Raw genomic sequence first — 24,158 nt, 5'->3', positions numbered from 1 at the left:
CACCTGAGTTTTATTCACCTGAATATTTGACCGAACTCTGTCCTTGGAACGCGGTTCATTGCTTGTTCGAGTGGTCAACGTATCTTTATATACAAGGCCGGGGTCATTAAGCATAGAGCTCATTTCCTTTATGAACACCACAGATTCCGAGAATGGAGGAAAGGCTACACTCTTCTCCTTCTTATACCTTGCAGCTCTGACTGTCCATTTCCCTTGGATATGGAGAGGCAATTTACCCACAATGGGGAGAACGTCTGAAGAGGTGTTGTAATAGCCTAATAAATGAGCCATAAATGGGATCTTCCATCATGGCTCCCACTTCTGAAAGAATGTCTGCCAATTCGTATAATTTGGCATTATCCTTTGAACCCAACCTTGGAAACTTCTCTAGTTTCCTTTTTAATGAGGCCTCTACCATTTCCGGACATCCATATCGCTCGTGGAGACGCTCTTATGCTCAAAGCGTGCTTCTTGGACTCCGGTCCCAACCACTTGAAAAGCAGGTCGAATTCCTCATTAGCTGTCACGCTGAGTTCTTTGGTTACAGACTGGAAACTAGCCTTCACACATTGAAAATGTTTTCAGGTTTGTCGTCAAAGGTGGTAAGTCTCTGCAGGAGCAAGTCCTTACGTAACAGGTACTTAGTGAAATCAGAATAACCTAGTCGTTCTGGTAATAAAAACTAGGTGCATTAGGATCCATCTGTTGTCTATTGTCATTAATCGTCCTATCAGACTTTTTCTCCATCAATGGAAGACTCATGTACTGGACACCTACCTCCTTCAAAGGCAGAATCTTGACCTGTATTTATCGGTGCAAGGGTGTTTGTTTTCCAATCTAGGAGGTCCATGGCTCTCAGTCTGTGCCTGCGCATTGATAACTGCGCTGTAAGCTCCTTACTGTCCATCGAAGGTAATGAGAGTTGTGGTCCTCTGTCTATGTCGCCTTCACCATACTCCTCATACATGGCCTCAAGTTCGGCTTGAGCTACGGCTGCTGCTCGTTGTGATTTTAGATACTGGAGTCAGATTCATACTGAGCTCTCTGTCGAAGAATTTCAGCATCCATCTTGGCCTGGTGTTTCTGCATCTCAACTTCTTGGCGTGTAAATGTCAAACTAGTTTTAGCTGCTTCTAACTTTGCACGTTGAAGTGCTAATAGCGAACTCCTGCGACTACTAGAACTGCTCACTGATGAATGACTTTTGGTTTGAGAGTTCTTTTTCACTTCTTGTTTCTGCTCTTTGTTTTCTTCGATATCTGTTTCTGGCTGCTTAAGAATCTCCACCATCTCGTTATGCACATCTGTTACCTTTCTATAGATTTTGATATGTATCATCTCTTGCGAAACTTTCTCACTATTACTGGAGGAGGTATTAATACAAGTTAAATATTTTCATAAATCCTTTCACCTCGTCTAGGTTATTTGTCCATAGACCGCTCCTAGCTGATCCTTTAGTTTTATCACTAAGTCTCTTTCGTGCTGGCCGAGTTAAACTCTTCGATAGTATCCTCTACCTTTTTTCGGAGTTTGATAAGTTTGGCGGTACTTGTCTCTACCGTGGCCTCATACAGTTCCTCCCCACCTCCTGTGAGGTTTTTCTTCCGATGGGACCTTTCCATCTCTGTTGGAGTAGCATTGGGCGTTGTCGGGAACCTGCAGTTGTGACCCATACTCCTGCATGGGCGCAAGATACCCTCCTTGCTCAAACAATTTGCTGGGATCCTGATCCCTGGATGTAGACATCATGTACTGTGCAGCTGATACACGTTGTTTTACTGTTCTGTCTCAAAAAAACAGAAAGTTCCTTGAACTGTTTCCAACCTTTATTACAGATCCACATAAAGTGGTGTTATAGTGTAGCTTATAGTGGAGTATAGTAAAACCTGAAATACAAACAAGTAAATATTGTTACTTAATGATCTCTAACTTCTGTAGTCATTCACTCTTACAGATACAAATATTAATCCTAAGGATTAAACTTATTACATAAGTGCTAATTTCACAAACACCTAATAAAGTTGTAATAACTATTGCACAAATAAACACTATTCTGGACTAGATCACACTTACACAATGAATTAGTCAATGTAATATTTCAAGAGAAATATTAAAAGTGTACTTGTTAACTCTACAGTAAATATGCAGAAACAGGTATTTAATAACTTGACATTTTGTACATACTATCTCTGAGTATCAAGATGGGATTTCCTTATCATTATAGGATATAACAATTCAATCCTTTAATATTATGATTTGACAAATGAAAATAAAAGAAAACTGTAATTCACATGATTAACCTCTCTACAACGACAACCTGCATACAACGACAACCTGTCTACATCGAAAACCTGCATATACATCGACCATTGCCTATACGAGGTTTTCTATTTTGCATACCGACTAACAATGATTAAACCATGTGCACTAGTAATTTACATTTAGCTAGGGCATACATGTTATACATGGCTATATACCACTAAGATACAAAATAATATCGTAAAGACTGATAGGTATTGCTTTATAAACAGCAATAATAAAACGACATCACTCAAAAACATGTCAGAGAATCAAATTGACAAACTGCACGATTTCCGGTGAAATCAAAACATCGCTTCATGTGCATTTATACAAAAAATACCAAATACATGGTACGCACATAGCTTCATCACAATTTTAAATTTGTCACACATGAAATAATTAATGCATTTAACATTAAACTATACACTTACAACGTGTGGGGCCACATAGTTGCTACATTTTTGCAGTTTTATCTCTCTCGAGACCATCCTTTCCTTGGGCGGAAATGACATACAGACAGGGGCATTATTAAGTTATCAATCAAAGGGAGAGAACTCCTGGTTCCATCACACTCCCCGTCTGATATTAATAATATCACTAACTTTATCTCTAATCAACTTAAGAGTAACATATTTATAAACAAAATAATTCCAGCTCTTAACAGTAAATTTTTGCAAAGGTTTCAACATGATGTTCATGAACTAAACTGTTACACACTTAGAACATCAATTATACACAACATAGTTTATTACTTGACCACAGCTGACAGTCTATGTCTCCTTGGAACAAATGACAACAACCTGAGTAACTGGACGGACGAATGTTGACTTCTTTCTTCTCGTTGAATCTTCTTTCCTTCTCGCGATATCGTTGCGCGCTGTTTGTTCATCTCAACTTTCCCTCCTCACAAGTCCACTTCCTCCCACTAGGAAAGGTGACTTTCGCCATCGATCCAGACTGCTCAGCGAGCTGTTTTCCACTGTGTCAAGCATGTCTTTCTGGTTAAAATATTCAAACGGATCCGACTTCCTGTTTTTCTGTGTCTGGGAGATAAGATTAATGGTTCATCTACATCTGTTGAAACAGGAATCAATGGTCGCGCGTTGATGATCGCTGTTACTTCTGCCATAAATGTCGACAAGACTTCGTGCGTGAGGTTACGATTGTTGTTGAGGAACATGGAGTCTAGTATGCGTCGTGCAACGCCAATCATCCTTTCCCAGGAGCCTCCAAAGTGTGAGGCGTGGGGAGGATTTAAATTTCCAGATGGTACCAGATTCACGGAGAAATTCCTTGATGTTTAGGTCTTCTATGAAGATTGCTGTAGCGTCAAGGTCCGAGATTGCCCCAACAAAATTGGTTCCCCTATCAGAACGGAACTCTGCAACTTTTCCTCTAATGGCGTAGAATCTTCTCACAGAGTTTATAAACGATGATGAGCTCATTTCCTTCCAGTAACACAATATGAACCTGCCTAGATTGAACAGACACGTGAAGAGCACTGCCCAGCGTTCTACTTGAAGCTGAAGCCCCCCGTTCCCGCCTCTTGTCCGCCGTGCGTGTGACAATGGTCCAAGGTCCAAAAACAATCGCGACACCAACGAATGTAAATTGCGGGCTTGGCGTAACACGAATTCCAATGGTAGATCAGCGCCATCTGTCTGTTGGGAATGCTTTCCTCGAAGATTCCGACAACTTCACACAGTGAAGAAAGACGAAAGAAACCATACTCTTGACCCCCAGTGATCCAAAAGCCAGCGGCCCATATCTGCCCCCCCTGTCTGTACAGTTGTCTAACCCTGATGTTGAAACAGCGTTATTGAAGATGTCCCCTAGTCAACAGCATCGCTGACGTAATTTGTGCGGCCGGGTACTAAGATAGGGTTCACTTCGTGTCTCGGTAAATCTGAGTTCTGTAGCCTTCCTCCAACACGTATCATGCCGTTTTCGTCCAAGTAGGGTGAAAGTTCCTTTGGACATTTCCTAGTGTCCCCATAGAATTCCCTTTGTAATTCTCTGATAATAAATGCTTCTGCAGAAGCACAGTTTTCAACTGACCGATAAATGTCACACTTGTGCCATCCTATGCACTTGCCGTGATTTGACTTGAAAGACTCAGCTAAGTGTTTTATCAAAGATATTGACAACAACAGCCTTTTCCAACTTGAGAACTTCTCAAATCGCTCTGACCAATTATGAGGTTTCTCACTGTTCGTTATGTCCGTTTTTAGCCACGTGAACAACCTCAGGTCGAACTTCAGTATCCTCCTCTGGGGTAACCAAAGGGAAAATTAAGGATTCAGTTGGGGATATGTTTGGTTTAGGTCCTTGAATCCACATGCTCTCCTCTTAGCGAGCTGGATCGATGTATCGAGTGCCGACATCTGCAGGTTATTCTCGGTAGAGATGTAGAACCAATGGTCTGTCTAGAAAATTCCAGGATCCTGCAGACTCTGTTGGCCACATAGATATAAAACCGTCGAGTTGTGTTAGTTACGTAGCCCAGTACAACTTTACTATCGGTGTGGAAAAAACACATGTTCTCGGGGAAAGGATAGCTCTTCTGTGACAATTTCTGCTATTTCCACGGCTAAGACTGCGGTACATAATTCCAGACGTGGAATTGTATGACCATGACGCGGTGCTACTCGGATCTTATTTGGTTTCTTAGGATGATAAACGCCGAAAAGAGGCAAATACCAGCACTCCTCAAGTTTACTCACAACTCCTTAAGTGGAGGGGCCACTTCCGCGTGCCCGTTGTCTAAGATTCCTTTCATAAAGGTGACAAGGTGTTCGCGCTTAACGGAATTCCTTTGAAGAGAGACATCGAGAAGCTGAGCTCGTTTAAGGGCTTGGTGCCTATTATTAGGTAGTCTAGGACGAGGTTTGCGAAAAGGCAACGGTGCAGTCCATTTACCACTAGTGTCTCGTACAAATTCTTTGTCCATGAGATCCAGAAATGCTCTGTCTTCTACAGACAAGCCAACTTTGTTGTCATCATGAGTCTGCTTGAATACTCCTTGTCCAATGATTGGTTCCTCGCAAACACCTTTCACATTAAACTGATTGTCACATGGATCAAACAATGTAGGTCGACCATCTCCAAGTATCCTTGTCTTGAGAACAGAGACCTCTGATGGGTTCGGAGGATGAGTAGTTCCCAGACATACATTCCCTACAACCACCCAATCAAGGTTTAGCCTCTGGGCAAATGGTGAATTGGGTGGACCAATAATCTGCTCACAGATGTGATGAGCCTCTGGCGCCCGTCGCGCCCAATCAACAGTAAGAATTTCAGAATTATGACCGTAACGGAGGCTAACTTGAACGTTCCTTCAAATGACTTAGTGAGAGTTGGTTGATCTCTGGAGAAGGAATCTTCTGTACTGTTGTTGGTATCTGATCACACTCTCCAGTATGTTCAGGAAGAGGTAAGGAATAAACTGGCCTGGTGAGACAGGAGGAAACTCTGACGAATACCATGATGGCGCGAGCCGACCCTGTGTCGGAGCAAGTCCCCTCCTGCACCTGATACCAAGTGAATATTGGTATCAAATCTGTCTCTCCTGAGTACGATCCATGAATACTTAGACAGACAAACCAAGGCTTGCACAATGTCCTCGATTACCTTATGATCGTCGATTAAGGCATACAAGTACGGGTAGCCATTGCTCTGCGTGATCTAAGTACTAATGAAACACGAACAATGTCTCAATTGTTTTTTGAACAAGATTCTGCCCTGTAAATCGTTCCTCCCCACAACGCGCGTACATATTACTCACTACGCCATCAATCACCTCGCCGTCTTCTGTACTAGTCCGTATATCTCTCCCCACCGATACGGACATGTAGAATGTATCTGTTTGTTTTTTTGTTCTGGCTTATGAACATATTCGACTTATCCGGATCTAGAATGTTCCACTTCCTGGGATGAGCGCCGCCGTTAGGGTGCAGGACTGCTGCATAGACATTCTCCTAAGCGCTATACATTTTACACCGGAGAGACTTGAGAACAGCTCTTTCTGAGGAGTAATATATGAGCATCTGTGTTCCCAACCATCGAAAACATTAAGCGGTGTTCGATTAATATACGTCCTCCGTTCCGACAAGGATTTAAGACGGAAATGCCCTGCACTGATTTATGTCGTGGGTAGATATGTTTGCGAGTGTATCAAACACTGTTCTTGGGTTGTTTTGTTAGAGTTCTCGTTAGACGACACCTGAGTTTTATTCACCTGATATACCTAAAGTTGACCGAACTCTGTCCTTGGAACGCGGTTCATTGCTTGTTCGAGTGGTCAACGTATCTTTATATACAAGGCCGGGGTCATTAAGCATAGAGCTCATTTCCTTTATGAACACCACAGATTCCGAGAATGGAGGAAAGGCTAACACTCTTCTCCTTCTTATACCTTGCAGCTCTGACTGTCCATTTCCCTTGGATATGAGAGGGCAATTTACCCACAATGGGAGAACGTCTGAAGAGGTGTTGTAATAGCCTAATAATGAGCCATAAATGGGATCTTCCATCATGGCTCCCACTTCTGAAAGAATGTCTGCCAATTCGTATAATTTGGCATTATCCTTTGAACCCAACCTTGGAAACTTCTCTAGTTTTCCTTTTTAATGAGGCCTCTACCATTTCCGGACATCCATATCGCTCGTGAGACGCTCTTATGCTCAAAGCGTGCTTCTTGGACTCCGGTCCCAACCACTTGAAAAGCAGGTCGAATTCCTCATTAGCTGTCACGCTGAGTTCTTTGGTTACAGACTGGAAACTAGCCTTCCACATTGAAAATGTTTCAGGTTTGTCGTCAAAGGTGGTAAGTCTCTGCAGGAGCAAGTCCTTACGTAACAGGTACTTAGTGAAATCAGAATAACCTAGTCGTTCTGGGTAAAAACTAGGTGCATTAGGATCCATCTGTTGTCTATTGTCATTAATCGTCCTATCAGACTTTTTCTCCATCAATGGAAGACTCATGTACTGGACACCTACCTCCTTCAAAGGCAGAATCTTGACCTGTATTTATCGGTGCAAGGGTGTTTGTTTTCCAATCTAGGAGGTCCATGGCTCTCAGTCTGTGCCTGCGCATTGATAAACTGCGCTGTAAGCTCCTTACTGTCCATCGAAGGTAATGAGAGTTGTGGTCCTCTGTCTATGTCGCCTTCACCATACTCCTCATACATGGCCTCAAGTTCGGCTTGAGCTACGGCTGCTGCTCGTTGTGATTTTAGATATTGGAGGTCAGATTCATACTGAGCTCTCTGTCGAAGAATTTCAGCATCCATCTTGGCCTGGTTTTTCTGCATCTCAACTTCTTGGCGTGTAAATGTCAAACTAGTTTTAGCTGCTTCTAACTTTGCACGTTGAAGTGCTAATAGCGAACTCCTGCGACTACTAGAACTGCTCACTGATGAATGACTTTTGGTTTGAGAGTTCTTTTTCACTTCTTGTTTCTGCTCTTTGTTTTCTTCGATATCTGTTTCTGGCTGCTTAAGAATCTCCACCATCTCGTTATGCACATCTGTTACCTTTCTATAGATTTTGATATGTATCATCTCTTGCGAAACTTTCTCACTATTACTGGAGGAGGTATTAATACAAGTTAAATATTTCATAAATCCTTTCACCTCGTCTAGGTATTTGTCATAGACCGCTCCTAGCTGATCCTTTAGTTTTATCACTAAGTCTCTTTCGTGCTTGGCCGAGTTAAACTCTTCGATAGTATCCTCTACCTTTTTTCGGAGTTTGATAAGTTTGGCGGTACTTGTCTCTACCGTGGCCTCTCATACAGTTCCTCCCCACCTCCTGTGAGGTTTTTTCTTCCGATGGGACCTTTCCATCTCTGTTGGAGTAGCATGGGCGTTGTCGGGAACCTGCAGTTGTGACCCATACTCCTGCATGGGCGCAAGATACCCTCCTTGCTCAAACAATTTGCTGGGATCCTGATCCCTGGATGTAGACATCATGTACTGTGCAGCTGATACACGTTGTTTTACTGTTCTGTCTCAAAAAAACAGAAAGTTCCTTGAACTGTTTCCAACCTTTATTACAGATCCACATAAAGTGGTGTATAGTGCTTATAGTGGAGTATAGTAAAACCTGAAATACAAACAAGTAAATATTGTTACTTAATGATCTCTAACTTCTGTAGTCATTCACTCTTACAGATACAAATATTAATCCTAAGGATTAAACTTATTACATAAGTGCTAATTTCACAAACACCTAATAAAGTTGTAATAACTATTGCACAAATAAACACTATTCTGGACTAGATCACACTTACACAATGAATTAGTCAATGTAATATTTTCAAGAGAAATATTAAAAGTGTACTTGTTAACTCTACAGTAAATATGCAGAAACAGGTATTTAATAACTTGACATTTGGTACATACTATCTCTGAGTATCAAGATGGGATTTCCTTATCATTATAGGATATATAACAATTCAATCCTTTAATATTATGATTTGACAAATGAAAATAAAAGAAAACTGTAATTCACATGATTAACCTCTCTACAACGACAACCTGCATACAACGACAACCTGTCTACATCGAAAACCTGCATACATCGACCATTGCCTATACGAGGTTTTCTATTTTGCATACCGACTAACAATGATTAAACCATGTGCACTAGTAATTTACATTTAGCTAGGGCATACATGTTTATACATGGCTATATACCACTAAGATACAAAAATAATATCGTAAAGACTGATAGGTATTGCTTTATAAACAGCAATAATAAAACGACATCACTCAAAAACATGTCAGAGAATCAAATTGACAAACTGCACGATTTCCGTGTGAAATCAAAACATCGCTTCATGTGCATTTATACAAAAAATACCAAATACATGGTACGCACATAGCTTCATCACAATTTTTAAATTGTCACACATGAAATAATTAATGCATTTAACATTAAACTATACACTTACAACGTGTGGGGCCACATAGTTGCTACATTTTTGCAGTTTTATCTCTCTCGAGACCATCCTTTCCTTGGGCGGAAATGACATACAGACAGGGGGTAACTCTAATACCATACCTTGATTATTAAGTTATCAATCAAAGGGAGAGAACTCCTGGTTCCATCACACTCCCCGTCTGATATTAATAATATCACTAACTTTATCTCTAATCAACTTAAGAGTAACATATTTATAAACAAAATAATTCCAGCTCTTAACAGTAAATTTTGCAAAGGTTTCAACATGATGTTCATGAACTAAACTGTTACACACTTAGACATCAATTATACACAACATAGTTTATCACTTGACCACAGCTGACAGTCTATGTCTCCTTGGAACAAATGACAACAACCTGAGTAACTGGACGGACGAATGTTGACTTCTTTCCTTCTCGCGATATCTGAATCTCAACTTTCCTAACAAGTCCATCTTCACTAGGAAAGGTACGCGTGATTACACCAAGAGGCCAATCGTTGCGCGCTGTTTGTTCATCCTTCATGAGAACAACGTCTCCCTCCTCAAGGTTGCGAGACTCGTGATTCCACTTCCTCCTGGCCTGTAACACAGGTAGAAACTCCTTTCGCCATCGACTCCAGAACTGCTCAGCGAGCACCTGCACATGCTTCCACTGTGATCTAAGCATGTCTTTCTGGTTAAAATATTCAAACGACTCGATCCGACTTCCTGTTTTCTGTGTCAAAAGGGTTGCTGGAGATAAGATTAATGGTTCATCTACATCTGTTGAAACAGGAATCAATGGTCGCGCGTTGATGATCGCTGTTACTTCTGCCATAAATGTCGACAAGACTTCGTGCGTGAGGTTACGATTGTTGTTGAGGAACATGGAGTCTAGTATGCGTCGTGCAACGCCAATCATCCTTTCCCAGGAGCCTCCAAAGTGTGAGGCGTGGGGAGGATTAAATTTCCAGATGGTACCAGATTCACGGAGAAATTCCTTGATGTTTAGGTCTTCTATGAAGATTGCTGTAGCGTCAAGGTCCGAGATTGCCCCAACAAAATTGGTTCCCCTATCAGAACGGAACTCTGCAACTTTTCCTCTAATGGCGTAGAATCTTCTCACAGAGTTTATAAACGATGATGAGCTCATTTCTTCCAGTAACTCAATATGAACCGCCCTAGATGACAGACACGTGAAGAGCACTGCCCAGCGTTTACTTGAAGCTGAACCGCCTCTTGTCCTGCGTGTGACAATGGTCCAAGGTCCAAAAACATCGACACCAACGAATGTAAATGGCGGGCTTGGCGTAACACGATCCACTGGTAGATCAGCCATCTTCTGTTGGGAATGCTTTCCTCGAAGTTTCCGACACTTCACACAGTGATGAATGACGAAAGAAACCAGTCTCTTGACCCCAGTGATCCAAAAGCCTGCGGCCCTTATCGCCCCTTCTGTCAGGTGTCTACCCTGATGTTGAACAGCGTTATGGAAGTGTCTAGTCAACAGCATCGCGACGTAATGTTGGCCGGGTACTAAGATAGGGTTCACTTCGTGTCTCGGTAAATCTGAGTTCTGTAGCCTTCCTCCAACACGTATCATGCCGTTTTCGTCCAAGTAGGGTGAAAGTTCCTTTGGACATTTCCCTAGTGTCCCCATAGAATTCCCTTTGTAATTCTCTGATAATAAATGCTTCTGCAGAAGCACAGTTTTCAACTGACCGATAAATGTCACACTTGTGCCATCCTATGCACTTGCCGTGATTTGACTTGAAAGACTCAGCTAAGTGTTTTATCAAAGATATTGACAACAACAGCCTTTTCCAACTTGAGAACTTCTCAAATCGCTCTGACCAATTATGAGGTTTCTCACTGTTCGTTATGTCCGTTTTAGCCACGTGAACAACCTCAGGTCGAACTTCAGTATCCTCCTCTGGGGTAACCAAAGGGAAAATTAAGGATTCAGTTGGGGATATGTTTGGTTTAGGTCCTTGAATCCACATGCTCTCCTCTTAGCGAGCTGGATCGATGTATCGAGTGCCGACATCTGCAGGGTTATTCTCGGTAGAGATGTAGAACCAATGGTCTGGTCTAGAAAATTCCAGGATCCTGCAGACTCTGTTGGCCACATAGATATAAAACCGTCGAGTTGTGTTAGTTACGTAGCCCAGTACAACTTTACTATCGGTGTGGAAAAACACATGTTCTCGGGGAAAGGATAGCTCTTCTGTGACAATTTCTGCTATTTCCACGGCTAAGACTGCGGTACATAATTCCAGACGTGGAATTGTATGACCATGACGCGGTGCTACTCGGATCTTATTTGGTTTCTTAGGATGATAAACGCCGAAAAGAGGCAAATACCAGCACTCCTCAAGTTTACTCACAACTCCTTAAGTGGAGGGGCCACTTCCGCGTGCCCGTTGTCTAAGATTCCTTTCATAAAGGTGACAAGGTGTTCGCGCTTAACGGAATTCCTTTGAAGAGAGACATCGAGAAGCTGAGCTCGTTTAAGGGCTTGGTGCCTATTATTAGGTAGTCTAGGACGAGGTTTGCGAAAAGGCAACGGTGCAGTCCATTTACCACTAGTGTCTCGTACAAATTCTTTGTCCATGAGATCCAGAAATGCTCTGTCTTCTACAGACAAGCCAACTTTGTTGTCATCATGAGTCTGCTTGAATACTCCTTGTCCAATGATTGGTTCCTCGCAAACACCTTTCACATTAAACTGATTGTCACATGGATCAAACAATGTAGGTCGACCATCTCCAAGTATCCTTGTCTTGAGAACAGAGACCTCTGATGGGTTCGGAGGATGAGTAGTTCCCAGACATACATTCCCTACAACCACCCAATCAAGGTTTAGCCTCTGGGCAAATGGTGAATTGGGTGGACCAATAATCTGCTCACAGATGTGATGAGCCTCTGGCACGTCGCGCCCAATCAACAGTAGAATTTCAGAATTAGACCGTAACGGAGGCAACTTGACGTCCTTCAAATGACTGTGATAGTTGGTGATCTCTGGAGTAGGAATCTCTGTACGGTTGTTGGGTATCTGATCACACTCCAGTATGTCAGGTAAGGGTAAGGTAAACTGGCCGTTCAGAGAGGAAACTGAGAATCCATGTGCGCGCCGACCCTGTGTCGGCAAGTCCCCTGCACAGGATACCAGAGTATATTGTTCAACTGTCTCTCCTGAGACATCCATGATATTGAAGAAACCAGGCTTGTACAATGTCCGATTACTTTGATCGTCGATTATGGCATACATGTAGGTAGCTTGCTCTGGTGAGTTAGTCCTATGAACTCGAACAAGTATTGTTTTTGAACAAGATCTGCCTGTAAACGTTCCTCCACACACGCGCGTACATTTACTCACAACGCCTTCATTCTCCCCGCCGTTCTGACTAGTCGTTATCTCCCCACCGTTCGGACTTGTAGAATTATTGTTGTTTTTTGTCTGGCTTATGACCATTTCGATTTCCGGATGTAGAATGTCCATCCCTGGGATGGAGCGCCGTAGGGTGCTGACTGCTGCTGCATTCTGCGCATTTTACAGAGACTGAACAGTTTTTGTATATATGAGCATCTGTGTCACAACATCGAAAACATAAGCGGTGTTCGCTTAATATACGTCTCCGTTCCGACAAGGATTTAAGACGGAATGCCCTGCACTGATTTATGTCGTGGTTAGATGTGTTGTGTATCAAACACTGTTTCTTGGGTTGTTTGTTAGAGTTCTCGTTAGACGACACCTGAGTTTTATTCACCTGAATATTTGACCGAACTCTGTCCTTGGAACGCGGTTCATTGCTTGTTCGAGTGGTCAACGTATCTTTATATACAAGGCCGGGGTCATTAAGCATAGAGCTCATTTCCTTTATGAACACCACAGATTCCGAGAATGGAGGAAAGGCTACACTCTTCTCCTTCTTATACCTTGCAGCTCTGACTGTCCATTTCCCTTGGATATGGAGAGGCAATTTACCCACAATGGGGAGAAACGTCTGAAGAGGTGTTGTAATAGCCTAATAATGAGCCATAAATGGGATCTTCCATCATGGCTCCCACTTCTGAAAGAATGTCTGCCAATTCGTATAATTTGGCATTATCCTTTGAACCCAACCTTGGAAACTTCTCTAGTTTCCTTTTTAATGAGGCCTCTACCATTTCCGGACATCCATATCGCTCGTGGAGACGCTCTTATGCTCAAAGCGTGCTTCTTGGACTCCGGTCCCAACCACTTGAAAAGCAGGTCGAATTCCTCATTAGCTGTCACGCTGAGTTCTTTGGTTACAGACTGGAAACTAGCCTTCCACATTGAAAATGTTTCAGGTTTGTCGTCAAAGGTGGTAAGTCTCTGCAGGAGCAAGTCCTTACGTAACAGGTACTTAGTGAAATCAGAATAACCTAGTCGTTCTGGGTAAAAACTAGGTGCATTAGGATCCATCTGTTGTCTATTGTCATTAATCGTCCTATCAGACTTTTTCTCCATCAATGGAAGACTCATGTACTGGACACCTACCTCCTTCAAAGGCAGAATCTTGACCTGTATTTATCGGTGCAAGGGTGTTGTTTTCCAATCTAGGAGGTCCATGGCTCTCAGTCTGTGCCTGCGCATTGATAAACTGCGCTGTAAGCTCCTTACTGTCCATCGAAGGTAATGAGAGTTGTGGTCCTCTGTCTATGTCGCCTTCACCATACTCCTCATACATGGCCTCAAGTTCGGCTTGAGCTACGGCTGCTGCTCGTTGTGATTTTAGATATTGGAGGTCAGATTCATACTGAGCTCTCTGTCGAAGAATTTCAGCATCCATCTTGGCCTGGTTTTTCTGCATCTCAACTTCTTGGCGTGTAAATGTCAAACTAGTTTTAGCTGCTTCTAACTTTGCACGTTGAAGTGCTAATAGCGAACTCCTGCGACTACTAGAACTGCTCACTGATGAATGACTTTTGGTTTGAGAGTTCTTTTTCACTTCTTGTTTCTGCTCTTTGTTTTCTTCGATATCTGTTTCTGGCTGCTTAAGAATCTCCACCATCTCGTTATGCACATCTGTTACCTTTCTATAGATTTTGATATGTATCATCTCTTGCGAAACTTTCTCACTATTACTGGAGGAGGTATTAATACAAGTTAAATATTTCATAAATCCTTTCACCTCGTCTAGGTATTTGTCATAGACCGCTCCTAGCTGATCCTTTAGTTTTATCACTAAGTCTCTTTCGTGCTTGGCCGAGTTAAACTCTTCGATAGTATCCTCTACCTTTTTTCGGAGTTTGATAAGTTTGGCGGTACTTGTCTCTACCGTGGCCTCATACAGTTCCTCCCCACCTCCTGTGAGGTTTTTCTTCCGATGGGACCTTTCCATCTCTGTCGGAGTAACATGGGCGTTGTCGGGAACCTGCAGTTGTGACCCATACTCCTGCATGGGCGCAAGATACCCTCCTTGCTCAAACAATTTGCTGGGATCCTGATCCCTGGATGTAGACATCATGTACTGTGCAGCTGATAGACGTTGTTTTACTGGTTCTGTCTCAAAAAAACAGAAAGTTCCTTGAACTGTTTCCAACCTTTATTACAGATCCACATAAAGTGGTGTATAGTGGCTTATAGTGGAGTATAGTAAAACCTGAAATACAAACAAGTAAATATTGTTACTTAATGATCTCTAACTTCTGTAGTCATTCACTCTTACAGATACAAATATTAATCCTAAGGATTAAACTTATTACATAAGTGCTAATTTCACAAACACCTAATAAAGTTGTAATAACTATTGCACAAATAAACACTATTCTGGACTAGATCACACTTACACAATGAATTAGTCAATGTAATATTTCAAGAGAAATATTAAAAGTGTACTTGTTAACTCTACAGTAAATATGCAGAAACAGGTATTTAATAACTTGACATTTGGTACATACTATCTCTGAGTATCAAGATGGGATTTCCTTATCATTATAGGATATAACAATTCAATCCTTTAATATTATGATTTGACAAATGAAAATAAAAGAAAACTGTAATTCACATGATTAACCTCTCTACAACGACAACCTGCATACAACGACAACCTGTCTACATCGAAAACCTGCATACATCGACCATTGCCTATACGAGGTTTTCTATTTTTGCATACCGACTAACAATGATTAAACCATGTGCACTAGTAATTTACATTTAGCTAGGGCATACATGTTATACATGGCTATATACCACTAAGATACAAAATAATATCGTAAAGACTGATAGGTATTGCTTTATAAACAGCAATAATAAAACGACATCACTCAAAAACATGTCAGAGAATCAAATTGACAAACTGCACGATTTCCGGTGAAATCAAAACATCGCTTCATGTGCATTTATACAAAAAATACCAAATACATGGTACGCACATAGCTTCATCACAATTTTAAATTGTCACACATGAAATAATTAATGCATTTAACATTAAACTATACACTTACAACGTGTGGGGCCACATAGTTGCTACATTTTTGCAGTTTTATCTCTCTCGAGACCATCCTTTCCTTGGGCGGAAATGACATACAGACAGGGGCATTATTAAGTTATCAATCAAAGGGAGAGAACTCCTGGTTCCATCACACTCCCCGTCTGATATTAATAATATCACTAACTTTATCTCTAATCAACTTAAGAGTAACATATTTATAAACAAAATAATTCCAGCTCTTAACAGTAAATTTTGCAAAGGTTTCAACATGATGTTCATGAACTAAACTGTTACACACTTAGACATCAATTATACACAACATAGTTTATCACTTGACCACAGCTGACAGTCTATGTCTCCTTGGAACAAATGACAACAACCTGAGTAACTGGACGGACGAATGTTGACTTCTTTCCTTCTCGCGATATCTGAATCTCAACTTTCCTAACAAGTCCATCTTCACTAGGAAAGGTACGCGTGATTACACCAAGAGGCCAATCGTTGCGCGCTGTTTTGTTCATCCTTCATGAGAACAACGTCTCCCTCCTCAAGGTTGCGAGACTCGTGATTCCACTTCCTCCTGGCCTGTAACACAGGTAGAAACTCCTTTCGCCATCGACTCCAGAACTGCTCAGCGAGCACCTGCACATGCTTCCACTGTGATCTAAGCATGTCTTTCTGGTTAAAATATTCAAACGACTCGATCCGACTTCCTGTTTTCTGTGTCAAAAGGGTTGCTGGAGATAAGATTAATGGTTCATCTACATCTGTTGAAACAGGAATCAATGGTCGCGCGTTGATGATCGCTGTTACTTCTGCCATAAATGTCGACAAGACTTCGTGCGTGAGGTTACGATTGTTGTTGAGGAACATGGAGTCTAGTATGCGTCGTGCAACGCCAATCATCCTTTCCCAGGAGCCTCCAAAGTGTGAGGCGTGGGGAGGATTAAATTTCCAGATGGTACCAGATTCACGGAGAAATTCCTTGATGTTTAGGTCTTCTATGAAGATTGCTGTAGCGTCAAGGTCCGAGATTGCCCCAACAAAATTGGTTCCCCTATCAGAACGGAACTCTGCAACTTTTCCTCTAATGGCGTAGAATCTTCTCACAGAGTTTTATAAACGATGATGAGCTCATTTCTTCCAGTAACTCAATATGAACCGCCCTAGATGACAGACACGTGAAGAGCACTGCCCAGCGTTTACTTGAAGCTGAACCGCCTCTTGTCCTGCGTGTGACAATGGTCCAAGGTCCAAAAACATCGACACCAACGAATGTAAATGGCGGGCTTGGCGTAACACGATCCACTGGTAGATCAGCCATCTTCTGTTGGGAATGCTTTCCTCGAAGTTTCCGACACTTCACACAGTGATGAATGACGAAAGAAACCAGTCTCTTGACCCCAGTGATCCAAAAGCCTGCGGCCCTTATCGCCCCTTCTGTCAGGTGTCTACCCTGATGTTGAACAGCGTTATGGAAGTGTCTAGTCAACAGCATCGCGACGTAATGTTGGCCGGGTACTAAGATAGGGTTCACTTCGTGTCTCGGTAAATCTGAGTTCTGTAGCCTTCCTCCAACACGTATCATGCCGTTTTCGTCCAAGTAGGGTGAAAGTTCCTTTGGACATTTCCTAGTGTCCCCATAGAATTCCCTTTGTAATTCTCTGATAATAAATGCTTCTGCAGAAGCACAGTTTTTAACTGACCGATAAATGTCACACTTGTGCCATCCTATGCACTTGCCGTGATTTGACTTGAAAGACTCAGCTAAGTGTTTTATCAAAGATATTGACAACAACAGCCTTTTCCAACTTGAGAACTTCTCAAATCGCTCTGACCAATTATGAGGTTTCTCACTGTTCGTTATGTCCGTTTTTAGCCACGTGAACAACCTCAGGTCGAACTTCAGTATCCTCCTCTGGGGTAACCAAAGGGAAAATTAAGGATTCAGTTGGGGATATGTTTGGTTTAGGTCCTTGAATCCACATGCTCTCCTCTTAGCGAGCTGGATCGATGTATCGAGTGCCGACATCTGCAGGGTTATTCTCGGTAGAGATGTAGAACCAATGGTCTGGTCTAGAAAATTCCAGGATCCTGCAGACTCTGTTGGCCACATAGATATAAAACCGTCGAGTTGTGTTAGTTACGTAGCCCAGTACAACTTTACTATCGGTGTGGAAAAACACATGTTCTCGGGGAAAGGATAGCTCTTCTGTGACAATTTCTGCTATTTCCACGGCTAAGACTGCGGTACATAATTCCAGACGTGGAATTGTATGACCATGACGCGGTGCTACTCGGATCTTATTTGGTTTCTTAGGATGATAAACGCCGAAAAGAGGCAAATACCAGCACTCCTCAAGTTTACTCACAACTCCTTAAGTGGAGGGGCCACTTCCGCGTGCCCGTTGTCTAAGATTCCTTTCATAAAGGTGACAAGGTGTTCGCGCTTAACGGAATTCCTTTGAAGAGAGACATCGAGAAGCTGAGCTCGTTTAAGGGCTTGGTGCCTATTATTAGGTAGTCTAGGACGAGGTTTGCGAAAAGGCAACGGTGCAGTCCATTTACCACTAGTGTCTCGTACAAATTCTTTGTCCATGAGATCCAGAAATGCTCTGTCTTCTACAGACAAGCCAACTTTGTTGTCATCATGAGTCTGCTTGAATACTCCTTGTCCAATGATTGGTTCCTCGCAAACACCTTTCACCATTAAACTGATTGTCACATGGATCAAACAATGTAGGTCGACCATCTCCAAGTATCCTTGTCTTGAGAACAGAGACCTATGATGGGTTCGGAGGATGAGTAGTTCCCAGACATACATTCCCTACAACCACCCAATCAAGGTTTAGCCTCTGGGCAAATGGTGAATTGGGTGGACCAATAATCTGCTCACAGATGTGATGAGCCTCTGGCACGTCGCGCCCAATCAACAGTAGAATTTCAGAATTAGACCGTAACGGAGGCAACTTGACGTCCTTCAAATGACTGTGATAGTTGGTGATCTCTGGAGTAGGAATCTCTGTACGGTTGTTGGGTATCTGATCACACTCCAGTATGTCAGGTAAGGGTAAGGTAAACTGGCCGTTCAGAGAGGAAACTGAGAATCCATGTGCGCGCCGACCCTGTGTCGGCAAGTCCCCTGCACAGGATACCAGAGTATATTGTTCAACTGTCTCTCCTGAGACATCCATGATATTGAAGAAACCAGGCTTGCACAATGTCCGATTACTTTGATCGTCGATTATGGCATACATGTAGGTAGCTTGCTCTGGTGAGTTAGTCCTATGAACTCGAACAAGTATTGTTTTTGAACAAGATCTGCCTGTAAACGTTCCTCCACACACACGCGCGTACATTTACTCACAACGCCTTCATTCTCCCCGCCGTTCTGACTAGTCGTTATCTCCCCACCGTTCGGACTTGTAGAATTATTGTTGTTTTTGTCTGGCTTATGACCATTTCGATTTCCGGATGTAGAATGTCCATCCCTGGGATGGAGCGCCGTAGGGTGCTGACTGCTGCTGCATTCTGCGCATTTTACAGAGACTGAACAGTTTTTGTATATATGAGCATCTGTGTCACAACATCGAAAACATAAGCGGTGTTCGCTTAATATACGTCTCCGTTCCGACAAGGATTTAAGACGGAATGCCCTGCACTGATTTATGTCGTGGTTAGATGTGTTGTGTATCAAACACTGTTTCTTGGGTTGTTTGTTAGAGTTCTCGTTAGACGACACCTGAGTTTTATTCACCTGAATATTTGACCGAACTCTGTCCTTGGAACGCGGTTCATTGCTTGTTCGAGTGGTCAACGTATCTTTATATACAAGGCCGGGGTCATTAAGCATAGAGCTCATTTCCTTTATGAACACCACAGATTCCGAGAATGGAGGAAAGGCTACACTCTTCTCCTTCTTATACCTTGCAGCTCTGACTGTCCATTTCCCTTGGATATGGAGAGGCAATTTACCCACAATGGGGAGAACGTCTGAAGAGGTGTTGTAATAGCCTAATAATGAGCCATAAATGGGATCTTCCATCATGGCTCCCACTTCTGAAAGAATGTCTGCCAATTCGTATAATTTGGCATTATCCTTTGAACCCAACCTTGGAAACTTCTCTAGTTTCCTTTTTAATGAGGCCTCTACCATTTCCGGACATCCATATCGCTCATGGAGACGCTCTTATGCTCAAAGCGTGCTTCTTGGACTCCGGTCCCAACCACTTGAAAAGCAGGTCGAATTCCTCATTAGCTGTCACGCTGAGTTCTTTGGTTACAGACTGGAAACTAGCCTTCCACATTGAAAATGTTTCAGGTTTGTCGTCAAAGGTGGTAAGTCTCTGCAGGAGCAAGTCCTTACGTAAACAGGTACTTAGTGAAATCAGAATAACCTAGTCGTTCTGGGTAAAAACTAGGTGCATTAGGATCCATCTGTTGTCTATTGTCATTAATCGTCCTATCAGACTTTTTCTCCTCCATCAATGGAAGACTCATGTACTGGACACCTACCTCCTTCAAAGGCAGAATCTTGACCTGTATTTATCGGTGCAAGGGTGTTGTTTTCCAATCTAGGAGGTCCATGGCTCTCAGTCTGTGCCTGCGCATTGATAAACTGCGCTGTAAGCTCCTTACTGTCCATCGAAGGTAATGAGAGTTTGTGGTCCTCTGTCTATGTCGCCTTCACCATACTCCTCATACATGGCCTCAAGTTCGGCTTGAGCTACGGCTGCTGCTCGTTGTGATTTTAGATATTGGAGGTCAGATTCATAATGAGCTCTCTGTCGAAGAATTTCAGCATCCATCTTGGCCTGGTTTTTCTGCATCTCAACTTCTTGGCGTGTAAATGTCAAACTAGTTTTAGCTGCTTCTAACTTTGCACGTTGAAGTGCTAATAGCGAACTCCTGCGACTACTAGAACTGCTCACTGATGAATGACTTTTGGTTTGAGAGTTCTTTTTCACTTCTTGTTTCTGCTCTTTGTTTTCTTCGATATCTGTTTCTGGCTGCTTAAGAATCTCCACCATCTCGTTATGCACATCTGTTACCTTTCTATAGATTTTGATATGTATCATCTCTTGCGAAACTTTCTCACTATTACTGGAGGAGGTATTAATACAAGTTAAATATTTCATAAATCCTTTCACCTCGTCTAGGTATTTGTCATAGACCGCTCCTAGCTGATCCTTTAGTTTTATCACTAAGTCTCTTTCGTGCTTGGCCGAGTTAAACTCTTCGATAGTATCCTCTACCTTTTTTCGGAGTTTGATAAGTTTGGCGGGTACTTGTCTCTACCGTGGCCTCATACAGTTCCTCCCCACCTCCTGTGAGGTTTTTCTTCCGATGGGACCTTTCCATCTCTGTTGGAGTAGTGCATGGGCGTTGTCGGGAACCTGCAGTTGTGACCCATACTCCTGCATGGGCGCAAGATACCCTCCTTGCTCAAACAATTTGCTGGGATCCTGATCCCTGGATGTAGACATCATGTACTGTGCAGCTGATACACGTTGTTTTACTGTTCTGTCTCAAAAAAACAGAAAGTTCCTTGAACTGTTTCCAACCTTTATTACAGATCCACATAAAGTGGTGTATAGTAGCTTATAGTGGAGTATAGTAAAACCTGAAATACAAACAAGTAAATATTGTTACTTAATGATCTCTAACTTCTGTAGTCATTCACTCTTACAGATACAAATATTAATCCTAAGGATTAAACTTATTACATAAGTGCTAATTTCACAAACACCTAATAAAGTTGTAATAACTATTGCACAAATAAACACTATTCTGGACTAGATCACACTTACACAATGAATTAGTCAATGTAATATTTCAAGAGAAATATTAAAAGTGTACTTGTTAACTCTACAGTAAATATGCAGATACAGGTATTTAATAATTTGACATTTGGTATACTATCTCTGAGTATCAAGATGGGATTTCCTTATCATTATAGGATATAACAATTCAATCCTTTAATATTATGATTTGACAAATGAAAATAAAAGAAAACTGTAATTCACATGATTAACCTCTCTACAACGACAACCTGCATACAACGACAACCTGTCTACATCGAAAACCTGCATACATCGACCATTGCCTATACGAGGTTTTCTATTTTGCATACCGACTAACAATGATTAAACCATGTGCACTAGTAATTTACATTTAGCTAGGGCATACATGTTATACATGGCTATCTACCACTAAGATACAAAATAATATCGTAAAGACTGATAGGTATTGCTTTATAAACAGCAATAATAAAACGACATCACTCAAAAACATGTCAGAGAATCAAATTGACAAACTGCACGATTTCCGGTGAAATCAAAACATCGCTTCATGTGCATTTATACAAAAAATACCAAATACATGGTACGCACATAGCTTCATCACAATTTTAAATTGTCACACATGAAATAATTAATGCATTTAACATTAAACTATACACTTACAACGTGTGGGGCCACATAGTTGCTACATTTTTGCAGTTTTATCTCTCTCTCTCGAGACCATGCTTTCCTTGGGCGGAAATGACATACAGACAGGGGCAGGTAACTCTAATACCATACCTTGATTATTAAGTTATCAATCAAAGGGAGAGAACTCCTGGTTCCATCACACTCCCCGTCTGATATTAATAATATCACTAACTTTATCTCTAATCAACTTAAGAGTAACATATTTATAAACAAAATAATTCCAGCTCTTAACAGTAAATTTTGCAAAGGTTTCAACATGATGTTCATGAACTAAACTGTTACACACTTAGACATCAATTATACACAACATAGTTTATCACTTGACCACAGCTGACAGTCTATGTCTCCTTGGAACAAATGACAACAACCTGAGTAACTGGACGGACGAATGTTGACTTCTTTCCTTCTCGCGATATCTGAATCTCAACTTTCCTAACAAGTCCATCTTCACTAGGAAAGGTACGCGTGATTACACCAAGAGGCCAATCGTTTGCGCGCTGTTTGTTCATCCTTCATGAGAACAACGTCTCCCTCCTCAAGGTTGCGAGACTCGTGATTCCACTTCCTCCTGGCCTGTAACACAGGTAGAAACTCCTTTCGCCATCGACTCCAGAACTGCTCAGCGAGCACCTGCACATGCTTCCACTGTGATCTAAGCATGTCTTTCTGGTTAAAATATTCAAACGACTCGATCCGACTTCCTGTTTTCTGTGTCAAAAGGGTTGCTGGAGATAAGATTAATGGTTCATCTACATCTGTTGAAACAGGAATCAATGGTCGCGCGTTGATGATCGCTGTTACTTCTGCCATAAATGTCGACAAGACTTCGTGCGTGAGGTTACGATTGTTGTTGAGGAACATGGAGTCTAGTATGCGTCGTGCAACGCCAATCATCCTTTCCCAGGAGCCTCCAAAGTGTGAGGCGTGGGGAGGATTAAATTTCCAGATGGTACCAGATTCACGGAGAAATTCCTTGATGTTTAGGTCTTCTATGAAGATTGCTGTAGCGTCAAGGTCCGAGATTGCCCCAACAAAATTGGTTCCCCTATCAGAACGGAACTCTGCAACTTTTCCTCTAATGGCGTAGAATCTTCTCACAGAGTTTATAAACGATGATGAGCTCATTTCTTCCAGTAACTCAATATGAACCGCCCTAGATGACAGACACGTGAAGAGCACTGCCCAGCGTTTACTTGAAGCTGAACCGCCTCTTGTCCTGCGTGTGACAATGGTCCAAGGTCCAAAAACATCGACACCAACGAATGTAAATGCGGGCTTGGCGTAACACGATCCACTGGTAGATCAGCCATCTTCTGTTGGGAATGCTTTCCTCGAAGTTTCCGACACTTCACACAGTGATGAATGACGAAAGAAACCAGTCTCTCTTGACCCCAGTGATCCAAAAGCCTGCGGCCCTTATCGCCCCTTCTGTCAGGTGTCTACCTGATGTTGAACAGCGTTTATGGAAGTGTCTAGTCAACAGCATCGCGACGTAATGTTGGCCGGGTACTAAGATAGGGTTCACTTCGTGTCTCGGTAAATCTGAGTTCTGTAGCCTTCCTCCAACACGTATCATGCCGTTTTCGTCCAAGTAGGGTGAAAGTTCCTTTGGACATTTCCTAGTGTCCCCATAGAATTCCCTTTGTAATTCTCTGATAATAAATGCTTCTGCAGAAGCACAGTTTTCAACTGACCGATAAATGTCACACTTGTGCCATCCTATGCACTTGCCGTGATTTGACTTGAAAGACTCAGCTAAGTGTTTTATCAAAGATATTGACAACAACAGCCTTTTCCAACTTGAGAACTTCTCAAATCGCTCTGACCAATTATGAGGTTTCTCACTGTTCGTTATGTCCGTTTTAGCCACGTGAACAACCTCAGGTCGAACTTCAGTATCCTCCTCTGGGGTAACCAAAGGGAAAATTAAGGATTCAGTTGGGGATATGTTTGGTTTAG

The 24,158-nt window shown here is 42.1% G+C and overlaps 2 protein-coding genes across 2 annotated transcripts; both read right to left on the bottom strand.

Moving 5' to 3' along the window:
* Positions 1-9,614: 9,614 nt before the first annotated feature.
* Positions 9,615-10,907, bottom strand: LOC138313529 (uncharacterized). The gene has a single exon (XM_069253925.1). The coding sequence runs from the start codon at positions 10,905-10,907 to the stop codon at positions 9,615-9,617; it is 1,293 nt and encodes a 430-aa protein (XP_069110026.1).
* An 11,742-nt stretch (positions 10,908-22,649) lies between these two features.
* LOC138313528 (uncharacterized) lies at positions 22,650-23,324 on the bottom strand. Its single transcript, XM_069253924.1, has one exon. It carries the CDS (start codon positions 23,322-23,324, stop codon positions 22,650-22,652), a length of 675 nt encoding a protein of 224 aa, XP_069110025.1.
* Between the last annotated feature and the right edge of the window lie 834 nt (positions 23,325-24,158).

Source organism: Argopecten irradians, unplaced genomic scaffold, assembly GCF_041381155.1.
Source record: "Argopecten irradians isolate NY unplaced genomic scaffold, Ai_NY scaffold_0720, whole genome shotgun sequence".
NCBI classification, from domain to species: Eukaryota; Metazoa; Mollusca; class Bivalvia; order Pectinida; family Pectinidae; genus Argopecten; species Argopecten irradians.
Note: the sequence above shows the minus strand (reverse complement) of the source record. Positions and strands in the feature narration are given on the sequence as shown.

Bases quoted from the DNA above. Each gene is read 5' to 3' on its own strand.
- LOC138313529 (XM_069253925.1), bottom strand. From the start codon at position 10,907: ATGGGGACACTAGGGAAATGTCCAAAGGAACTTTCACCCTACTTGGAC.
- LOC138313528 (XM_069253924.1), bottom strand. From the start codon at position 23,324: ATGAGCTCATCATCGTTTATAAACTCTGTGAGAAGATTCTACGCCATT.